General features: G+C 43.0%; 1 protein-coding gene across 1 annotated transcript in view; it reads left to right on the top strand.

Moving 5' to 3' along the window:
• FNDC3B (fibronectin type III domain containing 3B) overlaps positions 1-11871 on the top strand; it is a 355800-nt gene extending 343929 nt beyond the window's left edge. The window contains exon 26 of the mRNA XM_074963564.1: positions 8418-11871. Within this exon, the coding sequence (XP_074819665.1) occupies positions 8418-8729 (312 nt within the window). The 3' untranslated portion in view covers positions 8730-11871. The remainder of the gene's footprint in view (positions 1-8417) is intronic.
• Positions 11872-13650: the final 1779 nt, after the last annotated feature.

Raw genomic sequence — 13650 nt, 5'->3', positions numbered from 1 at the left:
ATGGAGTTGGCGTTGACCCCAACTCCAGCACGCAGCTCCAAGTTGGCACCAGGTACCGCAGTGTCAGTACGCTGCGACCCACCGGCGCCAACTACCAGTCGGAACTGCTCCCCGTCCACGGGGCACACCAAGAAGGCTAAGAAGAGGCCTTCTTCACCGCAGCACCGGAGCAAGACTGCAGGAGAGGCTAGATCCATGTTGGGCAGTCCTTGGTCCCCATCGGCCTCTAGGCCTCTGACTCAGGTCGAGCGGAGTAGCCCAGCCCGTTCAGAGCAGGCTTCCCCAGATGTCCTCCATGCCATAGGCCCTGCAAGCGGCTCAGGACGTTATGTCCATGCCAGTACCAGGAGCACCACCAGTGTTGGCCCCATGCTCCAGAGGCAAGCCACCACCAGGATCTCCGCAGTCGCCCCCAACTCGGTCTCGGTCAAGGAAATGTTCCCGATACCATTCGCCGCTCAGTGACCGTCCCGTGTGTAGTCCACACAGGTCACCATTGACCCCCACCAGGTTGTCTGGCTGGGTTCCATCTAACAGAGGCTCCAGGCACCGCTCCGCCTCGAGGAGCAGATATCAACAGGACCGAGGCAGACGACGCCGAAGGTCCTCGTCTCAGCAGCGGCTACCGTAGTCAGTCGCAACATGAACATCGACGCAGTTCTCGTTCGTTGTCTCACTCCAGGACCCCGCCATGGCACCGCTCCCATAGCCCCGGGCATCGATCGCTGGAGCCTTGCCGTCGTGGATCCGCCCGCCGGAGCCAATCGCAGAGCAGCTGCTACCAACAGTACCGTTCCTCCACGTTGGGGTTGCAGTCTCGTGGTCAGCACCACTCCCGGTGCTGCCACTTCTCCCAGTCCAGGGACAGCAGCAGGTCATATGTCAGCCTGGTCTCCCTTCGTAGTCGTCCATCGATGGGTCAGGCCAGCCAGGCCCAGCAGCCTGCTCCGCCGGTGCCACAGCAGGTGCAGTGGCACTGGGCCCTGTGGCCGGCACAGTGGTACCAGTGGGCACCATGGCCCCCAATGCAGCCCCCAGTCAGGGCTCGCTCGGTGGCTGGAACTTCTGAATGGCCATTGGCCTCCCTCTCCAGGCCTCCGAGGAAGGAGTCGGTAGGACACACGTCTTCGGCACCATGCCCGGAGAGCGATCAGGGGGTGGATCCTCCGGTGCCAGTGGACACGCAAAGTACCACGCCTGTCTCCTCGCCCTCCCCTGATGAGGTGATTACAGTCCCTCCTGGGTCCTCCAAAGGCAAACAGGCAGGGAAACAGCAGTTTTGATGGGGGCAACCTACCAGAACCTACCAGTTCTCATCAGGGATCCACCCTCAATAAAACTTCCCTTCTCCAACCAGTTGAGTGCTTTTCTCCCGGAGTGGTCACGGCTGACCTCAGACCAGTGGGTCCTCAGCACCATCTCCCGGGGCTACACCCTCCAGTTTACCTCTACCCCACCCAACCACCCTCTGCCCCCATCCCTTCTGGGAGACCCCTCTCATGAGGCTCTGCTCAAGTGGGGGGGGGGGTCTCCTTGGCCTAGGAGCTGTGGAAGTGGTGCCAGCAGAGTTCAAATGCAAGGGGTGCTACTCCCTCTATTTCCTTATCCCGAAGGCCAGAGGGGGCTCAGGCCCATCCTGGATCTGCGAGGCCTGAACTAGTACATGGTGAAGCACAAGTTCTGCATGGTCTCCCTGGCCTCCATCATTCCCTCCCTGGATCCCGGGGACTGGTACGCTGTCCTCGATCTGCAGAACACATACTTCCACATCCATGTATTTGACGGGCACAGACACTTCCTCCGTTTCATGGTTGGGCAGAAACGCTACCAATTTACGGTCCTCCCATTTGTCCTGTCAACTGCCCCCCAGGGTATTTACAAAGTGTATGTCTGGTGGTGGCCTACCTCAGGTGCTGTGGGGTCCAGATCTTCCCCTATCTGGACAACTGGCTGTTCAAGGGCAGCTCCCGGTCACAGGTGCAGGACCATGTGGCACTCCTCCTGTCCATGTGCACCACTCTGAGCCTGTTAGTAAACAACACCAAGTCCACGTTAGTCCCAGTACAACGCATAGAGTTTATCGGGGTAGTCCTGGATGCCACATCAGCCAGAGCCTCCCTCCCACCAGACAGGTTTGAGACCCTGAAAGGGCTCATCGACACAGTCACAAGGTTCCCAGTGACAACAGCCAGAGCGTGTCTCCAACTCTTGGGTCACATGTCGGCGTGCACATATGTGGTTCATCACGCCAGGCTCAGGATGAGGCCCCTACAGCTCTGGTTGGCCTCGGTGTTCTCCCAGGCCAGAGACAGTATGGACAAGGTCCTCACTGTGCCCGAACCAGTGATCACCTCCCTACGATGGTGGTCCTCCCCGAGGAACATGTTCTGTGGAGTCCCGTTCAGAGGCAGGCCCCCATCTCTGGAGCTGGTGTCCGACGCATCAGACCTGTGTTGGGGAGCCCATGTGGGAGACGTTCAGACCCAAGGTCTGTGGTCTGCACAGGACCTGGCCCTCCAAATAAATGTCAAGGAGCTCAGGGCGTTCCGACTAGCATGCATGGCCTTCTGCTCACACCTGGAGGGCAGGGTGGTCAGAGTTCTCACGGACAACATGGCCTCGATGTTTTACATCAACAGGCAAGGTGGGGCCCGATCCTCTGCTCTCTGCCTGGAAACCCTCAAGCTGTGGCACTTCTCTATAGCCCATGACATTTGCCCACAGGCCTGTCACCTTCCGGGCACACAGAACTCGCGGGAAGATTGCTTGAGCAGGGACTTCTCCTCTCAGCACAAGTGGTCTCTTCACCCAGAGGTGGTGCACAGACTTTTCCAAGAGTGGGGAACTCCCCAGGTGGACTTGTTCGTGACTCGGCAGAACCATCGCTGTCCCCAGTTCTGCTCCGGGGCGGGGGTGCTGGGGGCGCTACCTCCGATGCCTTCCTCCTGTCCTGGTCAGACCAGTTTCTCTGTGCCTTTGCCCCGTTCCCGCTGATCGGCAAGGTCCTGGAAAAGATAAAGACGGACTAGGCCTGGGTCCTCCTGATTGCCCCAGCGTGGCCCAGGTAGCATTGGTACGGGACACTCACGAGCCTGCCAGTCACCCCACCGTGGCTGTTACCGTCCCGTCCAGACCTCCTCTCCCAGGACCAGGGCCGCCTCCTCCACCCCAACCTAGCGGCTCTCCACCTGACGGCATGGCTGCTCAGTGGTTAGGCCGGGAGGAACGGACATGCTTGGAAGGGGTTCAGCGCGTCCTCTTGGAAAGCAGGCGACCCTCCATGTGCCGAGCCTGCTTGGCAAAGTGGTCTCAGTTTTCCGGATGGGCAGCTGAGCGGGACGTTTTCCCCCATGACTGCCCCGATCCAGCTCATTTTGGACTACCTCCTTCACCTTAGAGCCCAGGGCCTGGCACCCTCTTCCATCAAGGTGCACTTGGCGGCCATATCAGCCTTCCACCCGCCGGTGTGGGGCACATGGTATTCTTCTAGGCCGATTCCTTAAAGGATTGGATCGTCTCTTCCCGTATGTTAGGCCCCCTGTCCCGCAGTGGGACCTTAACTTGGTGCTGGACCGACTGACGGGCCCCCCGTTTGAGCCATTAGCTACGTGCTCCTGGTCTCACCTCTTGTGGAAGGTAGTCTTCCTGGTAGCGATCACGTCAGCTAGGTGGGTCTCAGAACTCGGGGCCCTGACCTCCGAGCCCCCATACATGGTGTTCCATAAGGATAAGGTCCAGCTCCGCCTACACCCTTCGTTCCTCCCAAAGGTGGTCTCCGCCTACCACATGGGTCAGAACATTTTCCTGCCGGTCCTCTGCCCCAAGCCCCATGTGTCCAGTGAGGAGCGCCACCTCAACATGCTGGATGTGAGATGGGCTCTGGCCTTTTACTTGAAGCGGACTAAGCCATTCAGGAAGTCCTCACAGATGTTCATCGCCTCGGTCGAGCACAGGAGGGGTTGGCAGCTCTCCAACTGGATCATCTCGTGCATCCGTACTTGTTATGACCTGGCGGGAATCCCTCCACCGTCGATTGTGAGGGAACACTCTACTAGGGCGCAAGCCTCATCAGCTGCCTTTTTAGCCCATGTCCCAATTCAGAACATTTGCAGGGCTGCCACATGGTCTTCAGTTCACACGTTCATCTCGCATTATGCGATCTTCTCGCAGACCAGGGAAGACGCCGGCTTCAGCAGGGCTGTGCTCCATCCTGAGAGTTTGTGAACTCCTACCCAACTCCAACAGATATAGCTTGGAATTACCTATTGTGGAATACACATGAGCAATCACTTGAAGAAGAAAAGACAATTACCTTTTCCGTAATTTGTGTTCTTCGAGATGTGTTGCTCATGTCTATTCCACTTCCCGCTCTCCTTCCCCTCTGTCGGAGTTGTCTGGCAAGAAGGAACTGAGGGTGGGGGGAGCGTGCAATGCCCCTTATACCGCACCATGGAGGCACCACTCCAGGGGTTGCTAGGGGTGCTCCCCTATGGGTACTGCTAGGGGAAAAACATCTGACACTGGTGCATGTGGTGAGCACGCACACCTACTGTGAAATAGATATGAGCAACATATCTCGAAGAACATCAGTTACGGAAAAGGTAACTGTCTTTTCTACCTACTGCTTTGATTCCAAACTCTCCATGAATGTTGAACACCATGAAATAGGGGGAGAATATGAGTCTTAGTTTACATGTTTTATTTTTTTATTTAACTTTTGGAGCCAAGTAGTATTGCTTTCTAAAATGAACCTCATCAATAGTGTATATGGAGAGATTGTAGCTGGCTTAGAGGCATTAAAAATGAATAGCACGTCTTGACCCAGGCCTTTGCTGGTAATGAAATACTGATTTCTTGGCTGAGGTGTAAATGCAGGGGAGAACATGATGATTGGTCCATTATTGAGGTCTTGAATGTCTATTTCAATTTAAGCTTTGTAAAGGCACCCCGCTTAACAGGAAAGATATATTAGAATTAGAAAGAGTACTGATAAGGGCAACAAAAATGATCAGGGTATGGAACAGCTTCTATATGAGTAGAGATTAAAAAAGATTTGGACTGGTCATCTTATAAAAGACACGACTAAGGGGAGATATGATAGAGGTCTATGAAATCATGAATGCTGTGGAGAAAAAGTGTTAACTTATCTCTTCACATAATACAAGACCAGAGGTCATCCAATGAAATTAATAGGCAGCAGGTTTAAAACAAACAGAAGGAAGTATTTTTTCACACAACACACAGTCAACCTATGGAACTCATTGCCAGGGGATGTTGCAAATACCAGAAGTATAACTGGGTTCAAAAAAGAATTAGATATGTTCACAGAGGATAGGTCCATTAATGGCCATTAACCAAGATGCTCCAGGGACGTAACCCCATGCTCCAGGTGTCCCTAAATCTCCCACTGCAAGAAGCTAGGATTGGACCACATGGGGTGGCTCACTCAAAATTGTCCTGTTTTGTTCATTCCTTCTGAAGCATCTGGCACTAGCCACCGTAGGAAGATAGATGCTGAGCTAGATGGACCATTGGTCTCACACAGTACGGCCATTCTTATGTAAAGTTCCTCTTGGTTGCATTTTATCCAATTTTTAATGTATCCAAAACTTAACCTGTTAATGGTAATACAATTTAGAGAATTTATGACTCAGTGAGTATGAATCAGAGTAAGTGGGAGAAAATATGAATCTGCATAAATAACTGGGAGTGGGTGTTGAGATTTAAGTGGAAAAAGTGAAATGGAGTTAATGTTAATCCTACAAACACATAACCATTGACAACAATTTATGTAGCAAAGGATTGTTAAGGTTGGTATTTTATTGAACACTGAAATGCAAAACAATGTGTTGCATGCCACATAAGCCTCCTGTGCAAAAACTAGACTGCCTCCATCTCTTCAGAGGTTGAAGAGCTTGTCTTGCCTCTTGCTGTTTAATCAGTTTTTAATTTTCCCACAGCAGGAATGGAAGCCTCAAGAGAGGCTCCATTCACTTGAATGGGAGAGTTCTGGTTTATAAATGGGAAACAAAAGAGAAATTAAAACTGAGCTGACAGAAAACTTCTTATATGTAGAGCTAGAAAACAAAATACAACATTGCACATCCAAATAAAAGGAATAGCAATTGAACACACAGATAACTCTGTATCTAATATCTAATTCTTTTTTGAACCCATTTATACTTCTGGGATTTGCAACATCCCCGGCAATGAGTTCCATAGGTTGACTGTGTGTTGTGTGAAAAAATACTTCCTTATGTTTGTTTTAAACCTGCTGCCTATTAATTTCATTGGGTGACCTCTGGTTTTGTATTATGTGAAGAGATAAGTAATACTTTTTCTCCACAGCATTCATGATTTCATAGACCTCTATTATATCTCCCCTTAGTCGTGTCTTTTATAAGATGACCAGTCCAACTCTTTTTTAATCTCTACTCATATAGAAGCTGTTCCATACCCTAATCATTTTTGTTACCCTTATCTGTGCTCTTTCCAATTCTATGTGCAAAGTAATGCACACTGGAAAATATAATCCCATCTATACATCTAAAATGGGCATTTTTTGAGATGGGGCAACCAGAACTGCACACAGTCATCAAGGCACCATGGATTTATTTAGTGGCATTATGATATTTTCTGTATTATTATCTATCCCTTTCCTAATGTTTCCTAACATTCTGTTAGCTTTTTTGACTGCCGCTGCACACTGAGCGGATGTTTGCAGAGAACTATCCACGACTCCAAGATTTTTTTCTTGGGTGGTAACACCTAATTTAGACCATCATCTTAGATGTATAGATGGGATTATATTTTCCAGTGTGCATTACTTTTTGCACTTATCAACATTGAATTTCATCTGCCATTTTGTTGCTGAGTAAACCAGTTTTTGTGAGATCCCTTTGAAACTCCTATCAGTCAGCTTTGGACTTAACTACCTTGAGTAATTTAGTATCATATACAAACTTTGCCATCTCATTGTACATCCCTTTTTCCAGAACATTTATGACTATGTTGAACAGCCCAGGTCCCAGTACCTGCTAGATCTCTTTCCATTGTGAAAACTGACCCTTTTTTCCTACCCTGTTTACTATATTTTAGCCTGTTACTGATCCATGAGAGGACCTTCCCTCTTATCCCATGACTGCTTACTTTTGCTTAAGAGCCTTTGGTGTGGGATCTTTCTGAACGTCCAAGTATATCAACTGGATCAACCTTGTCCACATGCTTTGTATATTTTGTTTTCCCACTCTCAGGATGTCATACATATTTCAAGAAACAGTTTATCTCTGGCCCTTTGCTTCTTTTTTGGAGATCATCAGATTTTATTTCTGGCCATGATTCATACTGTAGGTAATCTTGGAAAAGTGATTTCACCTGTCAGCTGTAAAAACCAATGTATTTTTACTCACATATGCTAGCGTTTGGTGACTATCATTAAAGAGGAAATGAATCTCTCTGTTGAAAAGTAACTGTTAGCTTTGAACAATCAATAAACTCCCAACACTTTGTGTATGCTGTTCTAATAAACATCTCATCCTTTTGTATATATAAAAGGCTAGGGCCATTTATGGACTACTGCTACTACTGTAAAATTGTAAAGTTATAGGCCATAACTCTTAAGGGAAATATGAAGAAAACAATTGAAAAATAAGTTGCATCGAAACAAAACTTGTAACTAGTTTAGGATTATTCTAAAACTGCCTTCCAATAACATGATTTTGCAGGTTTTCTCCATTTGTTGGCCAAATATTGCCCTCAGACCTGTGAGTGGAATGCATCATATGGCAGAATTTGGCCCCAAATCTGTATTTATATTGTTATGTTGATAAAGGATAACTTTTATGTTGTTTATATTATTTACTGAACCACCAAAATGTTCGGAAAGTTTTGCCTCCTGAGATGGACTAATTGCTTGAAATCTTTCCTGCCTTTGTTTTTGTCTTTCTCTGTGTGTTCACTAGATGTTCACAAGTACTGAATATGGAGAGTTGCCATATATAACCATCTATTGTACAATCCTCTCTGCTCCACGTTCTGGCTTCTTTGACTGCTTGTGACATACTAAGTTCTTGCCCTAAAATTAGTTTGGATGCTTCCTGAAAGAACTCAGCTTTAATGGTTTGCTTTAAAGGTCTGATGACAAACCCTTGCAGAACTAAAACTCTCCTAAACTTCATTGGAACTTGTAGCTATGTATGTAATGTAGGATCAGGCAGTTGGTTTCATAAAATGCCTATACCACTATTTAGATTATGAAGTAGTAAACTGAGTATTTGAAATCTAAATCTCTCACAAATGATGTTCTGTCAAGGATAGCATAATGCTATTTATGAATGGTGTTGATATGAAAAAAATCTTTGGCACATGAATGGCCATTGATTTTTAAATTTGATTGTGAATTTTAATTTGTTTTGTAGGTGTACAAGGGAGATGAGACAACATTCCAAATCCCAGGCCTTCAGACCAACACAGACTACCGATTCCGTGTCTGCGTATGTCGCCGATGCTTGGATACCTCACAGGAACTTAGTGGACCTTTCAGCCCGTCTGTTGCCTTTATGCTCCAACGAAGGGAGATCATGCTTACAGGGGAATTGGGAAGCATAGATGATCCTAAGATAAAGAGCATGATGCTTACTGATGGACAGTGGGCAACCCTTATTGTTATTGGCTTTGCATTTTTGTCAATTTTATTTGCCTTTATATTACAATACTTCTTTATGAAGTAGAGAATCCAGTGAAAGTTTGAGGTATAAATTTAACTAATGCTACGCATTATAATCCACACATTTATTCAGATATTCCTTGAAATCTTTTTGTTCTACCATGCATTTTATATACTTCTCTTATTTTTACAGTTCTAGCTAGGAAAAAGATAAATCAGTGTTTTGGTGCACCTTTTTGAAATTCAAAACTAGGAAGAGGTCAAACTGGAGAAATAAGCAAACCAGATACCAAAAGCAAGATTTTTTTCCTTCAAAGTTTCGGAATTGCAATCAATTTACCTTTACGGTTTTTTTTGTTTGGTTGGTTTGGTTTTGATTTTTTTTCCCCACTGACGTCCTTATAGTCTTTCATATATGTTACAATTTAGTAAATTATAATCCTCAGTCACTTATTTTGTCTCTTCTGTATCTGTAAACATTAATCACAAGTGTGTATAGTAATAAGGCTAGAATGCAGTGTTAGTCAACAGTACCAGTCTTTCACCGACCAGTATTACCAATGTTACCTATGATTTATTCACTACAATACATTTGTCCCAGTTTTTTTCAAGATAAAATGTACACTCAATTATTTTAACTGCTTAGTGCATTTAAATCAAAACAATGTACTGCCATCTAAAACTTTTTTAATTATCTGTTATTTCTATGGTTACAACACTATGAACTGCCTGTATAAGAAATCAGATAATCAAACTGCATATAAATTATGAAGCATTATAGATTTTTTTTAAGCATTTTGATTCGTAGCAGTAACTTTAAGTAAGAGGGCATTGTGCAATAGTTAGTTATTCCCATGTTCAGCTGTTGGAAAGCTGCTTTAACTTTGTTTGTTGTTGTGTGTGTATATATAACTACTTTTAATCAATAGATTTATTATATTCTATTTTGTTCAGCCTGATTTCTAAGATTAGAGCTGGTGACAGCTTACTGCCTCTACTGATTATGTAAGATTTACGCTCAGTGTAAACAATCTTTACAGTCAATCAGTCACATTTGGAGGAAGATCCATTTTATAGACCTGTCTTGGGAGTATCACAAATTAGGTCAGTTAATTTAAGTACCTTAAACAGAGTCAGTCAAAATATTTGATACATTGCAAAAGCCAAAGTAAGTTATCCGAATTTATCATTTCTCTTCTTACAGCAGTGGCCCACACATACATGTGTTAATCCATCAAAATACTAGATTTTTAACTCACGAATCATTGGATTATTTATGTTGAAGTCAACAACGTATGAGTACCTCAGGGACAGTAATGAGCTGGAGGTGCAAATCAATTCCAAAAGGGTGCAACAGATACACAATGTATATCCCTTCCTCTTGTTTTTGTATATTTTTGCTACTTGGTTTTGCTTCTGTCATAGCTGTTTTGTGCTCTCTCTACATTGTCTAAGATGCAGTGTCCTATATTAGCATAATATTCCCTTAACCAAAAGTAATGGGGAAACCCACATTATTTTTGTTTTAGGTTTATTTATACAATATACTGCATCCAGTACTTTAAATGCCAATTACAGTGCAATCTTTTATTTATTGTAAAAAAAATAAAAAATAAAGAAGTGTACTTATGTACTAATTTTTTTCCCCTTGTAGCATGTTACATTTTGTCTGTTTTATACTGTCGTACTTTAGGTCAACTTTTTACCTGGCAGCATTCCTAGTATTATTAACCTTCTTACATTTTCATGTGTTTTTAAAGATGGGAGCATCTAGTGCATTAAATGCCAAAAAACAAAAAGGTTATCAGTGATTGAAACGTTTACATGTATCCAAAAAACATAATCATCTCTTGAAAGAAAGTGCTAAGATTAATGAATGATTCCATGTGCCTCTCTAGATGTAGCAAATATTACAAATGTTCTGTATTTTGTTATTGACTATAATTAGTTTAATTTAGCCTTGCAAACTGATGGCATTGAGCTAAATATAAGTTTTTGTTTTTGCCAAAGTCATGGCTTGTCAAATTTATTTACATTTTATTTAAATTTATTTGTGATATGAAACTTTGTGATCTTGCATCTATTTTGTGAGCAAAGCATACACAGCTGTCTTCAATGGGGGGGAAGATGTATTTTTTAAAACAATGAAATGTCATCCGTAGTTTGAAAACCCACAGATTTGAATAGATTCCCTTTTTGAATTTTTGGAATACTGTTTTCGCAGTGCTGCTACAAAATCTAAGCCTGGTGTGTTTTTAAAAAAAATACTGTAATAAATAAAACTTGCTTTGGATAATTTGTTTTCTTCTGCAAGTTTGAAAGTATGGAGCAGTTTTACAAGCAGTGAGCAAAGGTTGGAGAACAAAAATCTGTAACACTTTAAGCATTTCTAATTCATTTGGTATCCATTATAATCACAGTAATCAAAGAGCCCAATCCAACTCCTATTGAAGTTAATGGAAAAAGTCTTCTATGCAAGTTGGATCAGGCCCATATTAAGTTAATTTGACATCAGTATTTACTTTGTATATACTGCCATTATAATTCATTATAATCCTAGTAATACCATTATAATCCATTTTCATGTAACCATAAAGTGTTACAGATTTTAAACCATTCCCGCTTCTACTTCCATTATCAATGATTGCAACAATTTACTGATGCTTTTTAGTTCCCTGTGCGTCTTTATATCCTTTCCCTGGCCCAATAAATATCAGTCATGTGAACCAAACCCAAAAACCCTGTGCTCTCCAAGAAAGTGTAAAAATAAATTAAAATAAAAAAAGGAAAAGTAAGTATTTAAAATATATTAAAAATGGAAAGAAACATTTTTATATTATCTGCCTTTTTCTTTATGAACTTGAGATGTTGTAGTTTTCTAATCCTGTTTTGTTGGCTACCGTAGTTCAGTATTCAATGTCACAATTGAAAAGTGCCCTAACTGAATGTGTATGAACATTATCCTTGCACAATTCTTTAAATTGAAAAAAAAATAAAAATGTTTTTACCTCACTACGGGAACATACATTCCAAGCTTTTCAACTTTAAGAGAAAAAATAATCCTGTTTTCTTGTATTGTAAATTTTAGACTATTTCATATGCATTGTATTAAAACTGCCATATCTATTTTAATGTATAGATTTTGCAGATACTACGCTATGTATGTAAGACTTAACTGTATCTGTAGTGTATATGTAATATATTTATGCCCAATAAATGTTTTAATTCTTTCTGATATTAACAATGGTTATTTTTAACTGAGTACTTTGTCCTTTACATCCTTATAGGTATTAGTCTGTTTCCTGCCAGTGGAGTTACAGCAGGCTAAAACTGGAGAAATAGCTATGAATCAAGCCCAGTATGTTGCTGAGTTGGAATCTTAAAGATTTTTAAAAGGGTTCATCCTTCCTTTTCCTGTTCAGAGTGATTATCTGCCTGTCTTTGTCATTATATTGGGACCATCTTTTCAGACTATAAAGAGAATGCTTTGTAAGTGCTTGTCAAAGTCCATTAATTTTCTATAGCTTTCCTAATGGATGCTGTAGTCCCACAAGGTCACTAAATACTGCCTTGGAATAATTAAAACTCACTAAACTAGGGATGAGCAAGCTGGCCAAACTCCTGGTGTTTGGGGTTTTTTTGTTTTTTTTTAACCCAAGTTCCATTCCGATTTCTATCCCAGATACTGCTGTTCCCAACAGAAGAGTTGCACCTTCCTGAATGAGCAGTCTACTGGGACATTACCCTATCTGCTGAAATGGTCTGGTCACAGAATAGAATAATCACTGACTGCTGTAGCCTCTTGTGTGGCTGGGTAAATAGAGGAGACACCCCCACCAAAGCATGGCTTAGGTCTTGTGCACCTAGGGGACTCAATGTCACCTCCTTCTCTTTTTTAAGGCTGATTGGAGGCACGTTGCTGGTTCCTAGTCCATCCATTGCAAAGCTTCATCTACTTCCAAGTAGGGTTACATTCTGCATCACAAGTCTTGTGGCCACTAGGGCCCCAATCCAAAACCCATTGACCTGAATAGAAAGACTCCATTGACATCAGCTGGCTTTGCCAGGGATCCCGGATTTGCTTGACCCTAAATAGGGATTTTGATGCAATCGCTCACAACATAAAGACATAATGGGGGGCACATGATTTGGCTGGAGTGATCAAACCTGACCAGACAGCATGGTTATGCCAATACAGCCTGGGCTACCGTTGCAATCACAAGATAACATCCCTATGGTACCCATGTGAATGGTGAGGAAGCTTCAGCTAATTGTTTTTGAGGAGATCTTTCTATGGCTTGTCATCTTCCATGGTTCACTAATATAAATTGATATAGACAGCCTTCTCAGCCCATCAAAACTCATGCACATGTCACCCGAGCCCTAATTTGGGGCGCTAACAAATGCAAAGGTTAATCTCCACTTTTTTTTTTCTCAAATGTATGTTCCAGCCCCTTTCCTTGTGAAAAGTCATGAAAATGTAACCGGTGCAAACTGATCACTAAGGTGGGAGCGTAAACATAGAGTTCATCAAAATGTTCCCAGTGAACAGTGGGGTTTTGTCAAAAACAATATGCTTTTGCAGGAAAATGTTATATTTTGTTAAATTCTTCTATGGGAGTTTTGAAACAACATGAAAATTTGTTTAATTCTGAAATTTTTGTTTTTGAAAAATGAAAAAAAAGTTTGAAATCTTAAAATTTCATATTTCCCCCTTCTCTACTTTTTTTCCTTTCTTTTTTGCCTCTGACTGCAATAAAATCAATAATATCCAGCAGCAGTGGGTTTTTTCACTTTTTCCTCTTTCTTTTCTTTTCTTTCTTTTCCTCTCTCTTTTTCATCTTTGGAAAAGTTACAGAATGGCAAAAGGAAAAATGCTATTCTAACTTTTCAAAGTTTTCTTCAACTTTTACTGTTGCTAAGCTGGCAAAGTTTAGAACAGTCAAAGAGTATGGAAAGAAAAGGAGAGGGAAAGAGGAATGAAT

Source organism: Natator depressus, chromosome 9, assembly GCF_965152275.1.
Source record: "Natator depressus isolate rNatDep1 chromosome 9, rNatDep2.hap1, whole genome shotgun sequence".
In the NCBI taxonomy this organism is placed as follows: Eukaryota; Metazoa; Chordata; order Testudines; family Cheloniidae; genus Natator; species Natator depressus.
This window is presented reverse-complemented; position numbering and strand designations above follow the sequence as displayed.